Source organism: Manis javanica, chromosome 3 (genome assembly GCF_040802235.1).
Source record: "Manis javanica isolate MJ-LG chromosome 3, MJ_LKY, whole genome shotgun sequence".
NCBI classification, from domain to species: domain Eukaryota; kingdom Metazoa; phylum Chordata; class Mammalia; order Pholidota; family Manidae; genus Manis; species Manis javanica.
Window position 1 is genome coordinate 117,032,585 of NC_133158.1, and position 18,822 is coordinate 117,051,406.

Consider the following 18,822-nt stretch of genomic DNA (forward strand, 5'->3'; position numbering starts at 1 on the left):
AAGATGTGGATACTGTTGGTGAGCGTGTAGGATGGTGCCACCCCTTGGGAAAAATGGCCTGACATTTTCTGATAAAACTAAGCCATTAATCCCACTCATAGGCGTTCATCTCAAAGAAGTAAAAGTTCATAAGGAGAACTGCATAAGAATATTCACAAGAATTCTGTTTGAAGGACTCCAAAATGGGTGACAACCCAAATGCCTACCCACCAGAGAATGAATAAATGAATTGATATTCTCCCTGCCCCCCCTTAATCACTTGGTACACAAAGGAACAATAACTCATACACACAATAGTATGGATGAATATCAAGAACATTTGCTGAATGAAAGAAGCCTTGTACAAGAGTACACTCTGTATGGATCCATGCATATAAAGTTTTAGAAGAGGGAACAATAATCTTTTCTAATTAGGAAAATCAGAACAGTTGTTTTGCCAGTGGTGGGGGAGGTAGGAGTAGCAGGGATGGACTGATGTGAAGAAGGGGAGGCTGCTCTCTGTGGTGATGGTACCATTCTACATCCTGGTGGGATATTAGGTTACATGGGCATACATGTGTGTGCACACACACCCATATGTATACATATACATTTCTAAAAAATTATCCAACAATATATTTGAGTTATGCAATATGTCACCCTGCAAATTTTACCTGAACAGAAGAGAAGCGTAAATAAATATAAAAATTTAGATAATAAGATGCAAGTTTAGGTGGTAATTTACCGATGTCTTCCAGTACTTTAAAAGGTATCAAAAAATATGATGGATTAATGGATGTATAGAAAAATAGATAGATGGACAGATATGTGATAAAGCAAGGATAGCAAAATAATAGAATTTAGGTGGGTTGTTGAATGCTTACTGTATAATTCTTTCAAATCTTCCATGTATTTGACAATTTTCTTAACAGAGTGTTAAAACATAAAAATTAAGATGAAACAAGACATTTTCAGGTAAAAACAAAGCTAAGAGAATTTGTCATCAGCAGATGTACACCACCAGAAATATTAAATAGCTCTCCAGACTAAAATGTTAATGAGAATAAATTTTGCCAGAAATGGAACATATGTGAATTAAAAAAACCCTTTTTCTCAATTCTTAATTTTTTTAAGAGATAATTATATAAAGCAAAAATAATAAGAATGTATTATGCCATTTATAATATATGCAAAACTAAAATGTATTATAACAGTAACACAAAAGATAGAAGAAATAGTATATCACTGTGAGATTTTCATAAAATATGTTAACTGATTAGTTCAAGATAGCTTGTGATAAGTTCAAGATGAATACTATAAATACAAAAGAAAATAAAAAACAAAGACATTAAGCCTACAGGTCAAAAGAGGTGATAAAATAGGTTGCTAGGAATTATCAATTAATCCACAAGAAGGCAGGAAAGAAGAAAAAGAAAGTAGAAGTAACAGGTAGAAAACAGAGCAAGACAGTAGACTTGAAGTCACTAATATGAAAATTACATGGAAAATAAATGGATTAAACATTCAAATTAAAAGAAAGAAGTTACCAGATTGGATTAAAAATTAAGAACCAATATGTTGTCTATAAAAGATGTACATTAAATGTAAATACATTGATAGAAGAAAGGATGACAGTTGATATACCATGTAAATACTAATTATAAGAAATCTGGAATGACTAAACTAATTTCAGACACAGAATACTTACAGAAAAAAAAACTACCTAACATTTCAAAATTTAAAGGAGTCAATCTATCAAAAGGATATAACAATCCTAAGTGTGTATGTACCTAATAACACAATTCCAAAATACATGATGCAAATACTGGCAGAACTGCGGGAAGAATTAGAAAAATCCATAATTATGCAAAAGATTTCAATATATCTCTCTCAAAAATTGTAAGATTTATAAGCAAATTTAAAAATAATGGTAAGGATATAGAAGACTTGAATGACACTGAAACCAACTGATATGACATTTATAGAACACCCAAACAGCAGAACACCTCAAAACTCAGAATATACATCCTTTTCAAGTGCATGTGTAACGTTCGTCAAGACAGACAATTTGCTGGACTTAAAAAAAAGTGCCAATAAACTTGAACAAATGATACAAATGAAGGAATTAAATGATACAGAGTATATTTTTTAGCTACAATAGAATTAGAACAGAAATTAGAATCAAGTGTATAGCACCACACTAAGTATTTGTTACCTGTTACTTCAGTTCTCACAGACACACTGGAAGTTGGTATCTGAAGTCTTGGACTAGTTGATATATCCAGTCAGTACCAGAGCCAGAACTTGAACCCAGGTCTGTCTGGCACCTAAACCCACATTCACCCCACTCTACCATATAGTTTGTCCAGATAATCCTGAGTCAGAAGAACCCTGAGTTTTTAATCTCCATTGCTGAATTTTTTAATTACCTAGACTTACATAAAAATACCTCAAATTATCAAGACTGACCATAAAGGACAATTCCAAAGGTCAAAATAAATTTTAATATGTAATTTAATTTAAAAAAAGCATTACCTGGAAAATCTCTCAATAAGTGTAAGTTAAGTAAGTTCTAAATAAACCATGGTTTAAAAACAAACAAACAAACAAATAAATAAAGTATTTTGAATTGAATGATAACATTTAACATTTTATCACTTAAATTATTCAAACTCAATGATGAAGTTTTCATCTTAAGATGGCAGGAGAAGAACAGCAAATTAAATGCAAAGTAAGCAGAAACAAAATAATAAAGAGTAGAATGAAATACAAAATAGATTAAAAATAGAGAAAAATCAATGAAAACATGTTTTGTTCATTGAAAAAAATAGTAAAATTGGGAAACCTCTATTTTGATTGAAGAACAAAACTAGCCAAAACACAAATTATTAATATGTGGAATGATAGAGAATCACCACAAATCCTGTAGATATTATAGAGGCAATAAGGAAATAATGTAAAAAGGTATGTCAATAATATAACAAATAAGATGAAATGGAAAAAAATTCTTTGAAAGACAAACTGTATTGACATAAGAAGAAAAGATAAAACCTGAGTAACTACTAAAGAAACTGAATAGTTAGAAGTATTCCCATTAAGAAAACACCATTCTCAGAAGTTACATGGCTAATTCTTTAAAGAGCTCAAGGAAGAAATAGCATCAGTTTTACACAAAAGCTTTCAGATAATAGCAAAAGAGGAAACATCATTCAGCTTATATCAGGAAGCCAGCACAACACTTACACTAGTCAAAAGCATTACAAGAAAATTATAGACTGATATCTCTCATGAACAAAGATCTGAGCAAAATTCTTAACTTGAGCCAAAATCCTTAACAAAGAATTGTTATTAATAATCCTTATTAGCAAATCAAATCAAATCCAGCAATATATAAAAAGGATAATAAATCATAATGACATGGGGATTTATCCCAGGAATACAAGACTGGATCACGATTTTAAAATCAAGCAGTGTAAATCATCAAAGTGACAGGATAAAGAAGAAAAATCATGAGACTCTTTCAATGGATGGAGATAAGAATTTGACAAATCTCAACATTCATTCATTATAAAAACAAACAATCAACAAAAATTCTCAGCAAACCAAAGATAGAAAATTAATAGATAAAGGTCATCTACAAAAACCACACACAGATAAATCTCATCTACAAAAACCTATAAATAACATCACACTTCATATGTATAAATATTGAATGCTTGACCTCTAAGGGAACAATGCAAGAAGAGTTGTTTTCATAATTTCTGATCACAGCCCTAGAGGTCCAAAAGAGTGAAATAGACAGGAAAAGGAAATCAGAGGCCTAACATTTTAAAGGAAGGAGAAGTCTGTTTAGATATGGGTGAAATGATCAAGTGTGTGAAAGTGCTAAGGAATCTAAAAACAGAACAAAAAACCAGAAACCTTATTTAAATTAGTGAATTTAGGAAAGTCAAAGGACCAACCAAACTCAATACATAAAAATCAATTAATTTCATCTCTATTTTCTATCAATGACCAATTGAAAAATTAAATTAAAAAAATACCATTACAATAGCATCAAAACCAAAAATGTTTAGAGATAAATTTAGTAATATGGGTGCAAAACTACAACACATAACACTAAAAAGAAGAAAAAAACATTGCTCAGGAAAATCAATGAGGCAATGAGATCTAAATAAATTGAGAGATATATCATGTTCATGGATTAGAAAACTCAATATTGTTAGGGTTTCAATTCTCCTCAAATTGATTCATAAGTTTAATGCAATCCCAATCAAATCCCAGCAGGCTCTTTTATGTAGAAATTGGCAAGCTGACACTAAAATCTATATGAAAAAATATATGGTCCCTAGAATAGTTAAATCAATCTTAGAAAAGAAAAAGGGAGGAGGACTTACAGTTTCTGATTTTATGATTTACATTAAAGCTGTTAAGACAAAGCAGTATTGGACTAAAGACAGACAGACTAATAGAACAGACTAGGGATTGTAGAAATAGAGCTACTCTCACAGTTCAATTTTTTTGCCAAGTTGTTAAAATAATTCAATAAAATAAGGAGATATTTTTTTCAATATAAGAGTAGGACAACTGGTTTCTACATGGAAAAACTAAAACAAAAAATACCAAGCCCTAACACATATCTCATACTATAAAGAAATTAATTTGAAATGGACTACAGGTCTAACTGTAAAAGAAACATTTCTAAATCAATGATTGCTAACATAGCATTGTGAAAGTACTATCCATAACAGAAGAAACTAATGAAACTGACTCCATCAATTTTTTAAAAATCCTGCTCCTCAGAAGGAAATGAATTCACAAACTGGATGAAAATATTTACAAGTCACATACTTGATAAAGGAGATGTACACTACAGCTCATTAACAGACTACCCAGTAACAAAACAGGCTGAAGATTTTCTTCACAAAAAGAAGAAATGTTAACTAATGGTCAATAAATCCATAAAATCGTGCTCAACATCATTAGTATTTGAAAATGCAAATTAAAAACATAAGGTGATAGCCATATACCCATTTACAGGCATGAATAAAAATTAGAAGTTTGAAACTTCCAGCATTGGTGAGAATTACAGTACCTGGAATTTACACACAGCATCTGTGGAAGCTAACAATGGTACAACCTCTTTGGAAATAAGTGTGGCAGGTTTTCACTAAGTTCAACATACACCTTGCCTTGGTCCCTACCACTGTCCTATGATGAAACAACTTCAAATTTAATACATTCACTGACTTTCCTTTCATAATTTAACTGACTAGGTGAAATGGTGTTATCAAGAAATTTTGAAATTTCCAAAATTTTGTTGTCAGAAGACTTATCTCAGGACACTCCTTTCATTGCAGGCTCTAGCCATTTTTTTGGTGAAGTACACAGAATGAAATGCTTTGTCAGTGAATTTGGAGAAGGACCCAGACATGTATGTATGAATGTGAGCACAGGTATCACCCCCAAATTTCAGCAGTAACTGGCCTAGAACAGAAGCCAAGAAACCAAGCCCACACACCTCTGATACCACTGGACATACACAGACCCAGCTGGATTATGTGTACTATTAATGTAACTTTAGCACAGATCATCTTGCCTAATGGTTGCAGTGGGCATTGCACATTCCTGATGCCATTCACATCAAACCATTCAGAGCAGTGTTCTGTGGAAGGGGTGCTACTCTGTCACTTCTAGATTAAACAGTATTTTAATCAATTGCTTTGATTCTATCCAGCTGACAAAAAGTAATTCATTTATGTCATCCTCCATAACGGTTTCCCCAAACACAGGCAAATAATACCTATAAAAATCTTGTGGAAATAATAACACAAGCTAACATTTATTGAGCATTTAATGTATAGGAATATATGCTAGCAACTGTGCTGAGTACTTTAAAACAAACTTATGAGGTAGTCTTATTATTTTTGCCTATTTTAAATATAAAGGAAATGAAGCTCACAAGAGAAGTGGTTTTCCCAAGGTTACAGAGTTCAGATGCAGAGATCAAATTCCAACACAGGTCATCTGAGTGAGTCTAGAGTACAAATGATGAATTGCAGTACTATGGAGTCTTAGTAGTGTTCTTAGGAATTAACTCTGGGAAACACTGCCTTTTATCATGTAGTTCAGTCTTTTCTCTTTACACTGGCATCCAAGGAGCAAAACAATTAACTATCCAGAAGCAGTCCATTAAGAATTCTTAGGAGGCATATATGCTTCAGGCCTTTTCTCTTTACTTTCCAAATTGTAATGAAATGTTAAGGTGAGGACTCTTTTCATCATCTTTAAGACAAGTTTAATTCCCACCGCAAAATGTAACAGTTGTGAATTAACTTTTTTTTTTTTTTTTACTTTTGATGTAAATGTTTTGGGCTCTATCTGACACTGGGATGCAGGATGATTCTGAATGACTTGACCGGCATATGTAATGTATCATCATTATCTGTCTCCAGATCATTGAATAACATCCTGGAAAGTATTAACTGTCTGGGGTTCTGTGTTAGGTGAGAGACCCAAAGAGTATTTTAGACACAGTCTGTTTCAGGAGCAAGAGTTCACACAAGAAAACTTTATAATTTTTATTTATTGTAGGTAAATAGTACAATCAATTTAATGTAGTATAGATAATATCAACATATAAATCACTTTATATCATTTTAAGTAAGGTTTAATTTTCATTTTAGCAATGGTGGCTAGTGGTTTCTTATAAACCTGCTTGAATACCGATAACAGTGTTTAAGATGATCATTTTAAAATTATATTTTTTGAGAAGAAATATTTTATATCTTATTTAACTACTTGCATACAATTAGAGACTGCTATTTATAATGTTTCATTGCTATAGTTAATGATTCTAAGAATATCAATGCACACATAATTCTCTTTCTGTTAAGTTACTTGTTCAGGGAAAATTCCTGAAGTATTAAGTCATATGGTGCGACCATTTTTATGGCTCTTGAACTCTGCCACCAATGATTTCTAAAAGGGCCTTTACAATTCACCAACCATATGCAACTCTACCACTTTTGTTATATCTTTGTTAGCTTTAAATATTTTCTGGATTTTTCATTTTTCATGACTGTACAGATATAAAATGATTCCCATTACCATAATCATAGATTGTTTAGCCACATTTGGGCACTAAATTACAAAACTATAAAGAAATGTTTTCAGTGCGTTTATATTGATGGAAACTTTCTCTAAAGATTTTTCATTCAACTTTGATTACTTTGTGTCAGATATTGGGTTAAGGGCTGGAGCTCTCTCATTCTTAATTCCTCCTTTTTCCCCTTTTCCCCCCAATGCTACATGAGGAGTTCACAGATTCATCTGCTGACCACATCCATTACCTTTCTGTTTCACCTTGGCTGGTTTGTCAACCTCCCCTTTGGCATTTCTAGCATGACAGACATAGTTGCGCTTCAGATCCTCAGCAGTAACTTTCTTGATGCTCAAAATCTGAGTTCTCGTTTCATCCTCTGTTTTAGTCTCACTTACACTAGAAATGGCGGAGAGAAAATCAAAACGTTAGTGAGATTCGAGAGCCGGGCCCTGTGCGTTGAGTCGGACGAGTCAGCAAACGCATAGACCCCCTGTGAGGACAGACAGGGTGTGGACGGGATGTGTCCCTGTGACCCAAGGGTTCCAAAAGAGTAAAAGCTCCTAGACTCCACCGACTATACAACACACAATTCCGATATCCAGGTAAAATTCCATTGTGGGCATCATACTATAGATCTTCCTTCAAAGCAAAACGGCTCCTTCCCTCAAACTTCTGGGGCAGGCTGCTCTATCAGTTTAGAGAGATTCTTCGAGGCCATATTCATCTGGGTTTTGATGCAGGTTTTGGCATGTAATGGGTAGAAACTTTGAGGAGGGTAACCAGTCTTTCCATGTCTTGAATTCTGTCTTTGAAAAAGTGTCAAGTAGCAATGCCTACACAGTACATGACACGTATTAACTAAGGCAAGAATTCTGAGGCTTGAATATGTTAATGTGTAAGAATTAGAGCAACACTTAATAAATATTCATGCATGTCATTATTGTCATCTCACAGTAATAGTTGATGCACTTCAGGGATTCCCAAAGCTTGGATTTTGAGGTAGAATATTTTGGTCAAAATGCTGAAACCTCATATTTAAATCCTAACAAACCAAAGTAAGAAACTTCTCAGAGAAAGTTAACTTTGTGAAAATAAATATATCCACATCTTATCAAGTTATAGATCAAGTGCTTTGGGTCCAAGATCAAGATTTAAGATAACTTCAAACCACTTTGCTCAAAAGGGAAAAAAAAAATCTCTTTTCTAGCTGACGGAAACCCAGGTTCTTCTAATAAGGCTTACTGTCAGTCATGGGAACTTGGTTAAGGGCTGGGATGGGTTTGGAGCTTAACTGCACTGCTCAACTGTGAATGGTGACTTGTGCTTCAATAGGAGCAAGGAGGAAATTTTCTATTATTATTATAGGATAGAAGGCACAATATTCAAAATTCCTGAAATGATCAGTAACCCTCTCTCTGTGCTTTCAGCTGCATCTTTGATCAATTCCTTCTACAAAAACTGTTCCAATTTCAGGAAGCTCCTTCTGCACTTTTAAATATGTCCCACTTCTCTAATATCCAGGCCTTTGAACAGGTTGCTCCTTTTACCAGGAACATCTTTTCAATTTCTTAATCTAGTTGATTTCTACTCATTTTTCAAACCATTCTTTAGGTACTGTTATCATCTGAAAAGCATGACCTAGTCCTTTAAAACTGACTGAAATCTCCAACTAAGTCTTCCCATAACATCCCCTAACATAAATGGGATACTTTCCAGTCACTGCATTTATCATGCTATATTGAAATTTCTGCTCTATCACTGTTACTCCTATAAAATCTACTCAGTTAGGGAGTATCTTGCAGAGTGTCTGATGCAAAGCAGACATTATAATTTTTGCACACAGTCTGAGTTTAATACTAGGAAAGAAATATCTTTGCATTCTACAAGTTAAAATAGCCTAAGATCTATCTGCACATAGAGGATAAAGCTTAAGGTCTTAAAACTACTTTGTCATGCAGTTTGTCAGATGCTATTTTTTATTAATTGTAGCAGTGAGCCCATTGCTATCTTGCAGGTGTGTACTCATTTACAGAGGCATCTTCTGTCTTCAAAGACCTGTATTTTCCTCTTTATCAACCTAATCCCTTTCAAAAGAAGTCATGTTTATTTAGAAACAAAATGATCCAGCTTGTGATTTAAAGAGTGAGTTGTTACCACCCATCCACTTTAAAAATAAAATTTAAAGAACATGAATGTATTTAGCCAGTATTTAAAAAATAACTATCAATTATAAATGTGACATATATGCTATGTGAATTAAGAGAGAGAAGGAAGAAGATAGGAAATACATGCTTATGGGAAGACAGGAGACTAATACAGCTCTCTGAGGCACAAATATATAGGCCCAGATCCAAACTTGAGGAAGAAAAGAACAAGGCTACACTGACAAGCTCTCATCTACCCACAACCCTATTGTGCGGGTTTTTCATTCACATCAGGTATGTACTGCATCTTCTTGCAAGTGGGTATCATAAATGCGCAATCAGCTAATGGCAGCTCAGTCCCAGTTTGCAAGTCCAGTAATCCTGCTTTGGGGTCTTCGGGATCGGTCATTAAAGACTTGCAAATCTTGCTGATTTTTGTGAATGATGAGCAAAAATTAGAATTTTCATTTAATTGATTAGGATACAATGAATTTATTTTTTTCAGTATTCATTTTCATTTATTAGGGCATTTTACTGAGGGGCAAATGTTAGCCACCCCCTTTCCTGAGCCAGTGATACCTTTCATTAACAGTTACATCAATAGTGGTGTCGTCTGGTTTTTTTCCATCAATGGTCCACCAAACCTCATTGTGAGAATCCTTCACAAAAGTAAAAAAGGCTGTACAGGGGATGAGTAGCTCCTCTCCTGAAAAAAAAAACAAGTTAACCCATCAGCTTGTAACCTCCACATGGTTAAAACCTATATTGGTAGTCTACTCCATGACAAACCAGAAGCTTTAAAAGTGTATCTAAAACCCTACCCTACCTCTGATAATTTTCAAGTGGGCTACTATAAGGTACTGTACTATATTTTATTGCAAAACAAACCAACCAAAAACAAAAGGACAGCTTTATATAAAATTACTAAAATGACTATTTTTAATACAATCCATATCTGTTCTAACATGACAGTATTTGTTCAGAAAGGCTCTGACGACATCCTTTTTTAGCACTAAGCCTCCATGGACCACTCTTCTCCTTTGTTATCTCCCTTACAAAGGCTGACTAAGGAGAGGTTCTCCAGATCCTTGGTCCTTGGCCCAGAGAAGATGGGCAAAGCCATCGTTGAGAGGACTGCATAGGCAGGCCACATCTTGAAATGCTCAAGCTGTCAGGATACAATCAGTTTAAAAATGATGTATAAACAGAAATTCTATGCTATCGTTCTGAGATAGAACATGGGATTAGAGGGATCTCCAGGCAGAACCGGTAGTGGTAGGAGTAATAATAGTAACAATAACAACAATAACAGCAGCACCCTCCTGAGAACCCTGTACAAGTCACAACGCTAAGTATTTACACTTTATAATGGTCTTATTTAATTTTAATTAAACAATGTTAGATATTTTTAAATTCATGTTTCACAGATGTGAAAACTGAAGTTTAAAGATGTTAAATGGCATTTCTAGATCAAATTATTATTAAGTGGCAGGCCAGGATTTGACCTAAATGGACCTTCCATTCTATTCTACTTTGCCCAGAATAGTTCTGTTTGATGCTTACTTTCCTAGTTAGTTAATACCAATTGCTTGCACTGTTTAAGAGTATCCAGGTTGAAATGATAAATTATACTGTCATCCTAATTTGAACTCAGGTCTGTCTCACTGCTCATACTCTAGCCTCTCTTCCACTGCATGGTTCTTAGGCCTTCCCTCCAGTTTTCTATATCAATATGTAGGAAGACAAAGTGAACATGGATTCAGGCATGCTTTTGTAACCATATGACACATACTTAAGTGATTAATAAGGATTTACCCTGAAGGCAGGAAGAATGTTCATATTACTACATAAAGCTACTACTAATTCTAGGAAATGTGGTTGATTGGGGTTGGCAGACCCCTCAGTGTGTTCTTTGCTTTTTTACAAGGCAGATCACTATCTGAAACCTTAACTTAATTGTGTGTGTGTGTTGTGGGGGAGGATTGATCACTGCCTCTATTCTCTTTAAGATATTTTAAGCAAATGTTCATTTATAACTCTAATTAGGTTTAGAGTAAATTTATTACAAATGATACAATATAGAAAGTGTTAAGATTTTCTATGGTTTTCCATTTAAGTGTAGGAGGCTCTGAGCCAGAAGAATAAGAAATTATGCTTATCTGGTCAGTTACAAATGATTTTTGTCTAGAATGAAAAAAATGTGAAAACGAGAAGAAAAGCCAGCCAGCCATAGGATGCATTCAATAGTATTTGGAATCAGGGTGCACTAGTTCCTCAGCTGTTACCTATCATGTTCACAGTCCAGCTTCTACCCTTTGGAGTGGAGCAGGAATTAAAGGATGTCTTATGCTCATGCTGAAGTCTTGGCAAATCAAAGCCATGCGCAAGCTAAAGTTTGCATCAAACAGAAATCGCTAATCAGGAGAGGAAAACCGCTCACACAGAGGAAGGGAGCAGCTGCTGAGAGAGAAGCAGAGTCCCTGAGTTGCCCTGGAGATCAATGAAGGAGCTAATCCCCAGGGCTGTCTTGGTTTCTGATAACATTTCACTTTCAATTCATGTGTTTCTTTCCAATAGCCCTCTATTCTCTAGCATTAACTTAAGTGACAATTCAATCCTTGTAATTAAGAGAATCCAACTGAAATTTAGAGGCACAGCTATAATTACCAGGTTCCTTCTCATAGACTACAAGATCGTTGGGTGAGAAGATCAGGGGAGGTGACGCATCTTTTGGAGAGCCTGTGATAGCAAAAAAAAAAAGGAAGTTGATGTTAAATCATGTAGCTTTTATCCCTCATAAACCATTTCAAAAAGCTGCTCTTCTGTGAAGCCTTGCCCAACTTGCTGGCATTGTTTGTCAGTTCTTCTTGAGGGGACCTACAATTCAGCATATAGTCAATTGCAATACTTCATTCATTTAAAATAAGCAAACAAACAAAGATAACATTGAATATCCTCCATATTTCAGGATAGAACCTTTTTAACCAGTGCCTTCTTCCCCAAAGTTTCTATGAGATAGATTTCTCATACTACATAATAATTCATAATAATTAATTGCTTTCATATGTTGCTTAATTGTTTCTTTCCTACACATTTTTTTCTCAACATACTTAGAACGTCTAATATGGAACCTGGTTAAATAAGTATTAAATGAATGGAAAATTCACAAGCACAATTGTGAGGCCAGCATGCAAGTCATCTACCTGATGTCTGGCTATTAACTGACTGTTCATTCATAGGCTTACTGGTCTTTGTAACATTCTACACTCCTAAACTGAAAGAACAATACCTCAAAGAGGCTTAATAGCATAGTGTTTAAGTGTAGAAGCTTCAAAGATTTAATGGCCAAGGTTCTAATCCTGACTTGGCCATAAACTAATCATATGACTCTAGTTTTCTGCTTAATCTTCAAAAAGCTAATTCCTCAGCTCTAAAATGAAGATAATAAACTCACCTCACAATTCATTTTGAGGATTAAATTAAGCAATGCATATTAAAGCATCCTACTGGTATATAAGTACTCAATGGATCTCAGCTTTAAAAAAACAAACCTGTGTTTAAAAGTTGGATATGAAACTGCCAACACACACATCTGTGTCTGTCAACTTTTACATCTATAAATCAAGGTGAACAAGCATGCCTGCTCCCAACTTTCCAAATATATTTAAATATATATAAATACATATATATATATATATATATGAAATAACTGCCTACATGAATATAAAGTTAGATAATTGATTTGACTTTTAAAGTCCTTCATGTCAGGTTCTAAATTTAGTCTAATTTTTCTTTTGAATTAGTCCTTAACTCTGTATTATTCCAAAAGTAAACATTTACACATTTGCTTGTAATAAACTATTAAGAGAAAAAGAAAAGATAAGTGATTACACAATTGTTCAATTTGAATTTTATTTGTATTATGTTAAAGCCTTTCAAAAAAAACAGTCTGCTGACTCTAATGTCAGACTAGCAGAAAAAGCCCTGAAAAGATTCTGGATTTAGAATCACTTCTTCCATTAATTTAGAGAGCATGTTTAAATAATTTACATTCTGTTATTGGGCCTCAATGTTTCCATCTGGTAAAAGATGGGACATGCTATCTTTTTTAATATAGTTGACACAGTGGTATTTAGGGCTTTACTATAAATGCCACCTATCCTGACACTGGTTCTCTTGACTTCTGGGTTTGCTAGGAGTCTGTTGACTCTGCCTAGACATTGTCCTTTCTACTTTCCTAGTTTTCTATTTTCTCAGTACAAAGCAATGGTTGAGCCCTACTAGCAAGTAGCTTCAGCATTACCTACAACAGTTCTACTACTCAGAAAGACACAGTTTACTTAATTCAAGTTAAACATATTTTTGACAATATTAACTACTATTCGTTGACTCTGTTGCTTGCTTGTAACTGCATTAGCATAATATATTACTTCTGATATTCTAAACTGTACTGAATGCTAGGCAATCTTAGTCCCAGAGTTTAGATAAAGAGATTGAGACTTTGATCATAGTTAATATTGTTAATAAATGACAATGGTTTAATTTGAACACAGGTATATCTGGCACCCTTTTCAGTCCCCAAACTGCCTTTACTTCATTCATTCACATATCTGTTCAGTAGACCAATACTTAGTAAAATCCTATTATGTATGTGGAATTGCTAAAGGCTCTCGGGATAGTGTAGTGAACAAAAAAGATAAGCCTCTGTTCTATAGAATTTACACATTTGCTTGTAATAAACTATTAAGAGAAAAAAACAAAATTATGGCCTTTTGGCTGTGCACTTAACACAAATCATGCTTACCTACCACCTTTACAGACAGAGACCTGGTGAGATGGAAGGTACGCCCATTTTCCAGATATGTAACAACACATGTGTAATCTCCATTATTTGAAGTCAAGGGTATGAGAAAACTCAAGTTCATGCCTTCAGGTATTACATTATGAAAGTTATATATTTTTTGACATCCCTAGAAGTAAAAGAAAATATGTTTACTACTGCATAGAAAATATATAAACATATATATATACACATCTAATTTTGCACAGAGTGTGTCTATGCTGGCTGTACTGTTTGTAGAACTCTTTTGGCCACTTATTTGATGATGCTTCTGCAAAGAATGAACGTGGTAAGTTTCATTATCTTTTCAGCAAAAGAAAAATCAAAATTCTGAACTAAGACATTAATTCAAAATTTACAAATTTCTCGTCTAAGGATTCAGTATTCAGATTATGAGAATTCCTATTACTAGTGAAGCAAGATTTAAAGTTTTGAGAAACGACTAAGGCAACTTAAGCAAATGTATGTAGTGCTATTTAAAAAAAACAATTATTTTTCATTTTTCCACATCTCTTCACTGATTATATCAATTCAGGAATCCAGTCACTCTGGCAAAGTAGGCCTCAATGTAGATGTCTGGTTTTGGCATTCCTGATCATTCTGCTGAATCACCATACCAGTCATTTCCAAACTTTTTTGTGTTTTTCTTCTACTTATCCCATTTTTAACAACTGAATATTACAGACTCCAGAATCTAAAAATAAAAGACATTTTATGAATCTCGCCAAGAGTTAAGAGTTTATTTCTGTTCCAACTCCTATTTTCATGTAACTCTGCTGATTTTCAAATTTTTGAGATTGAAATGTCTCATTTAACATAGCTAAAATCTTGTTTTGGAACTCCTAGCCCCATAAACTAACTATATTATTTTTTCATTTTAAAGGAAAACATCAATACATCACCTGTGACAAAAACATATGTTAAACATTTACTTTTAGAAAAATTTTGTGTTTGTTTTTCTTTTACATAAACCAATAATTCATTTATGAAAAAAAGGATTGGGTTAGCTCTAAGGTCATTTAGATCTTTAAAATTCTGGGAGGTTATTACCAGATTGTATTGTCAATTTCCTGTTTTACATACTTAGGTTTAATTCTTGTACACTTAAGGTTTTCTTACCTCAATTCTTGAAGCGTGCACTTTGAAATATGACAGCTACACTAAGTGACATATTTTGTAATTCTTTGTTACAGGAAATATGTTTTTTCAAGAACAGCACTGAAGTTTTGATGTATGGAGATGATCATCAAGAGGAAGTAATACATGTTCAGTTACATTTTTTTTAATGCAATTTTTCCTGTTTTGATGCAATTTATGCAGTACTTCTAGACACTTGCCACATCAGCAAAATATTTCAACACTTAGTTTATTACAATGTATAAGGCCACAAAAGCTTACATTCTTATAATGAATTTACATCAGATTTGGTTTAAATTGAGTTCAGACTATAGAACTCTACTTCATTTTGTGGCACCTTTCATTTAAAAAGTTCAAAGCTATTTTCTTCTTTCATTTGTTAGCTTAGCTGTTCTTAAATCTCTATAAAGCTGACAGAGCAGACTACATAAGCTCTAGCTTTACAGGTGGAAAAAAAATTAGACAGGCAGGTCAAGAGATATTCTAGATAACACAGTGCAGAGCTAAAACTCAGTTTTCCAGATAGCTGAATCTTTCAGATGGCCAGTCTTCCAGTAGCTTCTTAACCAAGAATGAACAACTCTTGTCAGCATTAGTCAAGGCTGGAAAAATACTGAGACATGCACTTACATGAACTCTATTTTCTCATCTGATCATTATTCCAAACCTAGCAAGTTATGTCCATTTTATAGATGAGGATACAAAGGCCTAGAAAGGTTAAGTAATTGCCAGTGTCATAGAGCTAGGCAGTGTCAGAGCTGGAATTTGACCCTTTTAAATCCCAGCTGACACTGTCTCCCCACCCTATACTGTGGTCCTGCACATATGTCATACCTGGGTCAGCCCCAGTGTTAATATGTGATATGGCTCTATCACTTATGTGAAGCTGATTCCTGTCTCATTAATTAGTAGTAAACTGGAAAAGATTAGAAGTTTTTCAGGATCAGAAGTTAGCAATTAGTACTGAACTTGTCAACACACTTCTTAAGAATGTCATAAAAAGAACTTTTTTGACTTGCCAAGTATCATTTAAGTAAAAACTTTAAGATACATTGTTTTAGGACTCACACTATGTGCTATGAATGTAAAGAAATGCTTCTGACTCAAAGTTTGTTCACGCATTCACTTCTTCATTCATTCATTTATCCTTGAATATTAATCAATAAATCATGTGCCATGCACTATTTGAGATTCTGAGAACACAGCATTGAATAAAACAAAGAATTAGCCCCATGGACTTATGAATAGAGAAGTGGATCAGGCATGTCTAAATAACAAGGAAAGTAGTGCAAAACAGGCATGTGTTGATCTCTTGCTAGCTCCTTCTCTTTATTTATCTTATCCCAAACCATGAAGAGGAACTTGAAATTTGGACTAGACATATTTCCAGCTATTCATTGACCCTATGTGTCAGTGATGCAAATATGCTTTCTCTTGAGATTTCCCCTACTTTCCATAAGGTAGGATAAAAATATAGGCCAGGGACAATTTTTACTTAGAGCTACTTTGTCTAGAAAAATATTTCAAATTGAGGAATATATCATAAGAAGTAATGGGTAAGTCTGGGGTCTAATCTACTCTTCAGAGAACACAGACCATTAAATATTGTTTATTAGCTAATTTTAACTGAAAGAAAATAAAATAAAAGAAAGCCATTTGAAAGCAATTAGACTTATAGCATATTAGAAAAGGAAGTGAAGGAAACATTTTACATTCTAAGTGTGTATTTGTATGATAGGGTAGCTTCAGGGCATTTTTGAACTATAAATACTCATTAACTCTAGTCCGTGGCATCTGATGAGCTCTTGCTATTTCTTATAAGCAGTTGCATCTCTCGACCCTTCGACACATGCACCTGAGACACACAGGATATTTTTAAACGCATGATGAACCATTCCTGAAAATAAGTCCTGCCAATTTTATGATACTTTCAAAATTATTTATTTCAAATCCATGAGAAAAAGATATGAACAAAGATATAGATACCCAAAGAATAAAAAAAAAATTCTCTCCACATAGGAGAAATGGGTTTAACAGTGGATTTCCATTATGAAGCAAACACTTGTTTGACTAGAAGACAAGTCATCCATTTAGTTGACCAGTCAGTTCCTCATTCTGAATTCAAAAGGGAGAAGTTAAACAGGAGAGCAGCTTTCCAACCACGTAATGGTAGCCAACACAACCTACCACAATGTATAAGTAAAGAAATGTAAGAAATGAGCAAAATTCTTGAAAGGAAATAAATCATGTGGTGAGATGTTAGCTGTGGGGGCAGGGGGGTATGTCATGACTAGGTAAAGATATTTTCCTATTTTTTGAGAGAGACTTATAAACAATATCTAACCAGTTATGATTAATTTCACATTGAAAATTACAGGTGGAGGTAATATACCAATTTTAATGATCACACTGGGTACAAAGACAACCAAATTTTCCAAATCCGGAAGGATGTCCATTCAGTTAAACAGCAGTTGAGAGCGTTTCAGTTGCTATAAATGATTACATTTCCAAAACACTCAGTGAAGAGGTTCCTCTGATTCTCAGTAAGGAGGGGAAAATAGCCTTTGTTTTTTGTAAGTGTCTCTGGAAAAAAAATCAAATATGCAATTATAACAATGAGAATCAGAAGCAGTCTAGTAATATGAAAGTTCAGCTGGCTTGCCATACTTTAAAGCTCAGGTGTCTCTAAGTAAATCTAATAGTAAAAACAAACAATCACCACAAAGAATCCCATGTACATGTGCATTTACTGCTATATATTTGGAAATTCCTATGTGAGAAAACAGGCAGCTTCCAATATATTCACATGTTTTGTTCCAGAAGTTATTTTATAAGCTAGCTATTTGAAATTCAGTTAATCACTCGTAAGCCATGGTTTGCTTTCCAGGCTAGTCACAAAATCTGGCTTATTTAACAAACATTTACTGAACATCAATTTAACTCACAGGATTGCTGCATTAAAGAACTGTGAGTCTGGGCCCTGAATAAAGAAAACCCTGCCAAGCAGAAGAGATGAGGCTAAGCAAAGACAGGCAGAGGAGGAGAATTTAATCCTGCCCCATTTCCCCTGCAATTCTGAAATAGAAACTTTTGACATTCTGTTCCTAGCAATCTCAGTTTTCTGAACCCTCTTTGACTTCCCAGGGCCCTCTATCCTCAGGTTTCTGTATGTCCCACCATCCCATTTATAACCCACTCTGTATTTGAAGATTGCCCTGCCCTTCAAAGTGCCCGAAGTTCCAGAAGAAAGGGCTGGGCCACCCTTTCTGTGTCATTTCTGGGGAGTATAGGCTTCAGAACCAAATAAAAATTGGCCCTAAATCTCAGACTCTTGCATCATCAGCTGGACTGTTTTGAGTAAATTATATAAGGTAAAGTAGAAGTCTAGGCTCTTGATACAGATTGCATAGGGGTAAATCTTAGCTCTTAACTCTGTGACCTTGGGCAAATCTCTCAACCACTCTCTACTTAGTAACTATAAAATGGAGAAAACAAGATTGCCTATTTCATGTTGAGAAAACTAAGCAACATAACTAAAGCATTTGGAAGAATTCCTGTGTCCAATAGTGTTTTCTATTTTTGTTTACCTCTCGGAGCCTCTGGTTCTTAATCTGAAA

General features: G+C 34.2%; 1 protein-coding gene across 3 annotated transcripts in view; it reads right to left on the reverse strand.

Annotated features, from left to right (window-relative positions):
- Positions 1–18,822, reverse strand: part of IL1RAP (interleukin 1 receptor accessory protein) — a 126,364-nt gene that overhangs the window by 16,598 nt on the left and 90,944 nt on the right. For all 3 annotated transcript variants that reach the window (XM_073231913.1, XM_037024179.2, XM_073231914.1), the window contains 4 exons: positions 14,033–14,198; positions 11,896–11,967; positions 9,808–9,934; positions 7,332–7,480 (listed from right to left, as the gene is read on the reverse strand). In XM_073231913.1, the coding sequence (XP_073088014.1) occupies positions 7,332–7,480; positions 9,808–9,934; positions 11,896–11,967; positions 14,033–14,198 (514 nt within the window). The remainder of the gene's footprint in view (positions 1–7,331; positions 7,481–9,807; positions 9,935–11,895; positions 11,968–14,032; positions 14,199–18,822) is intronic.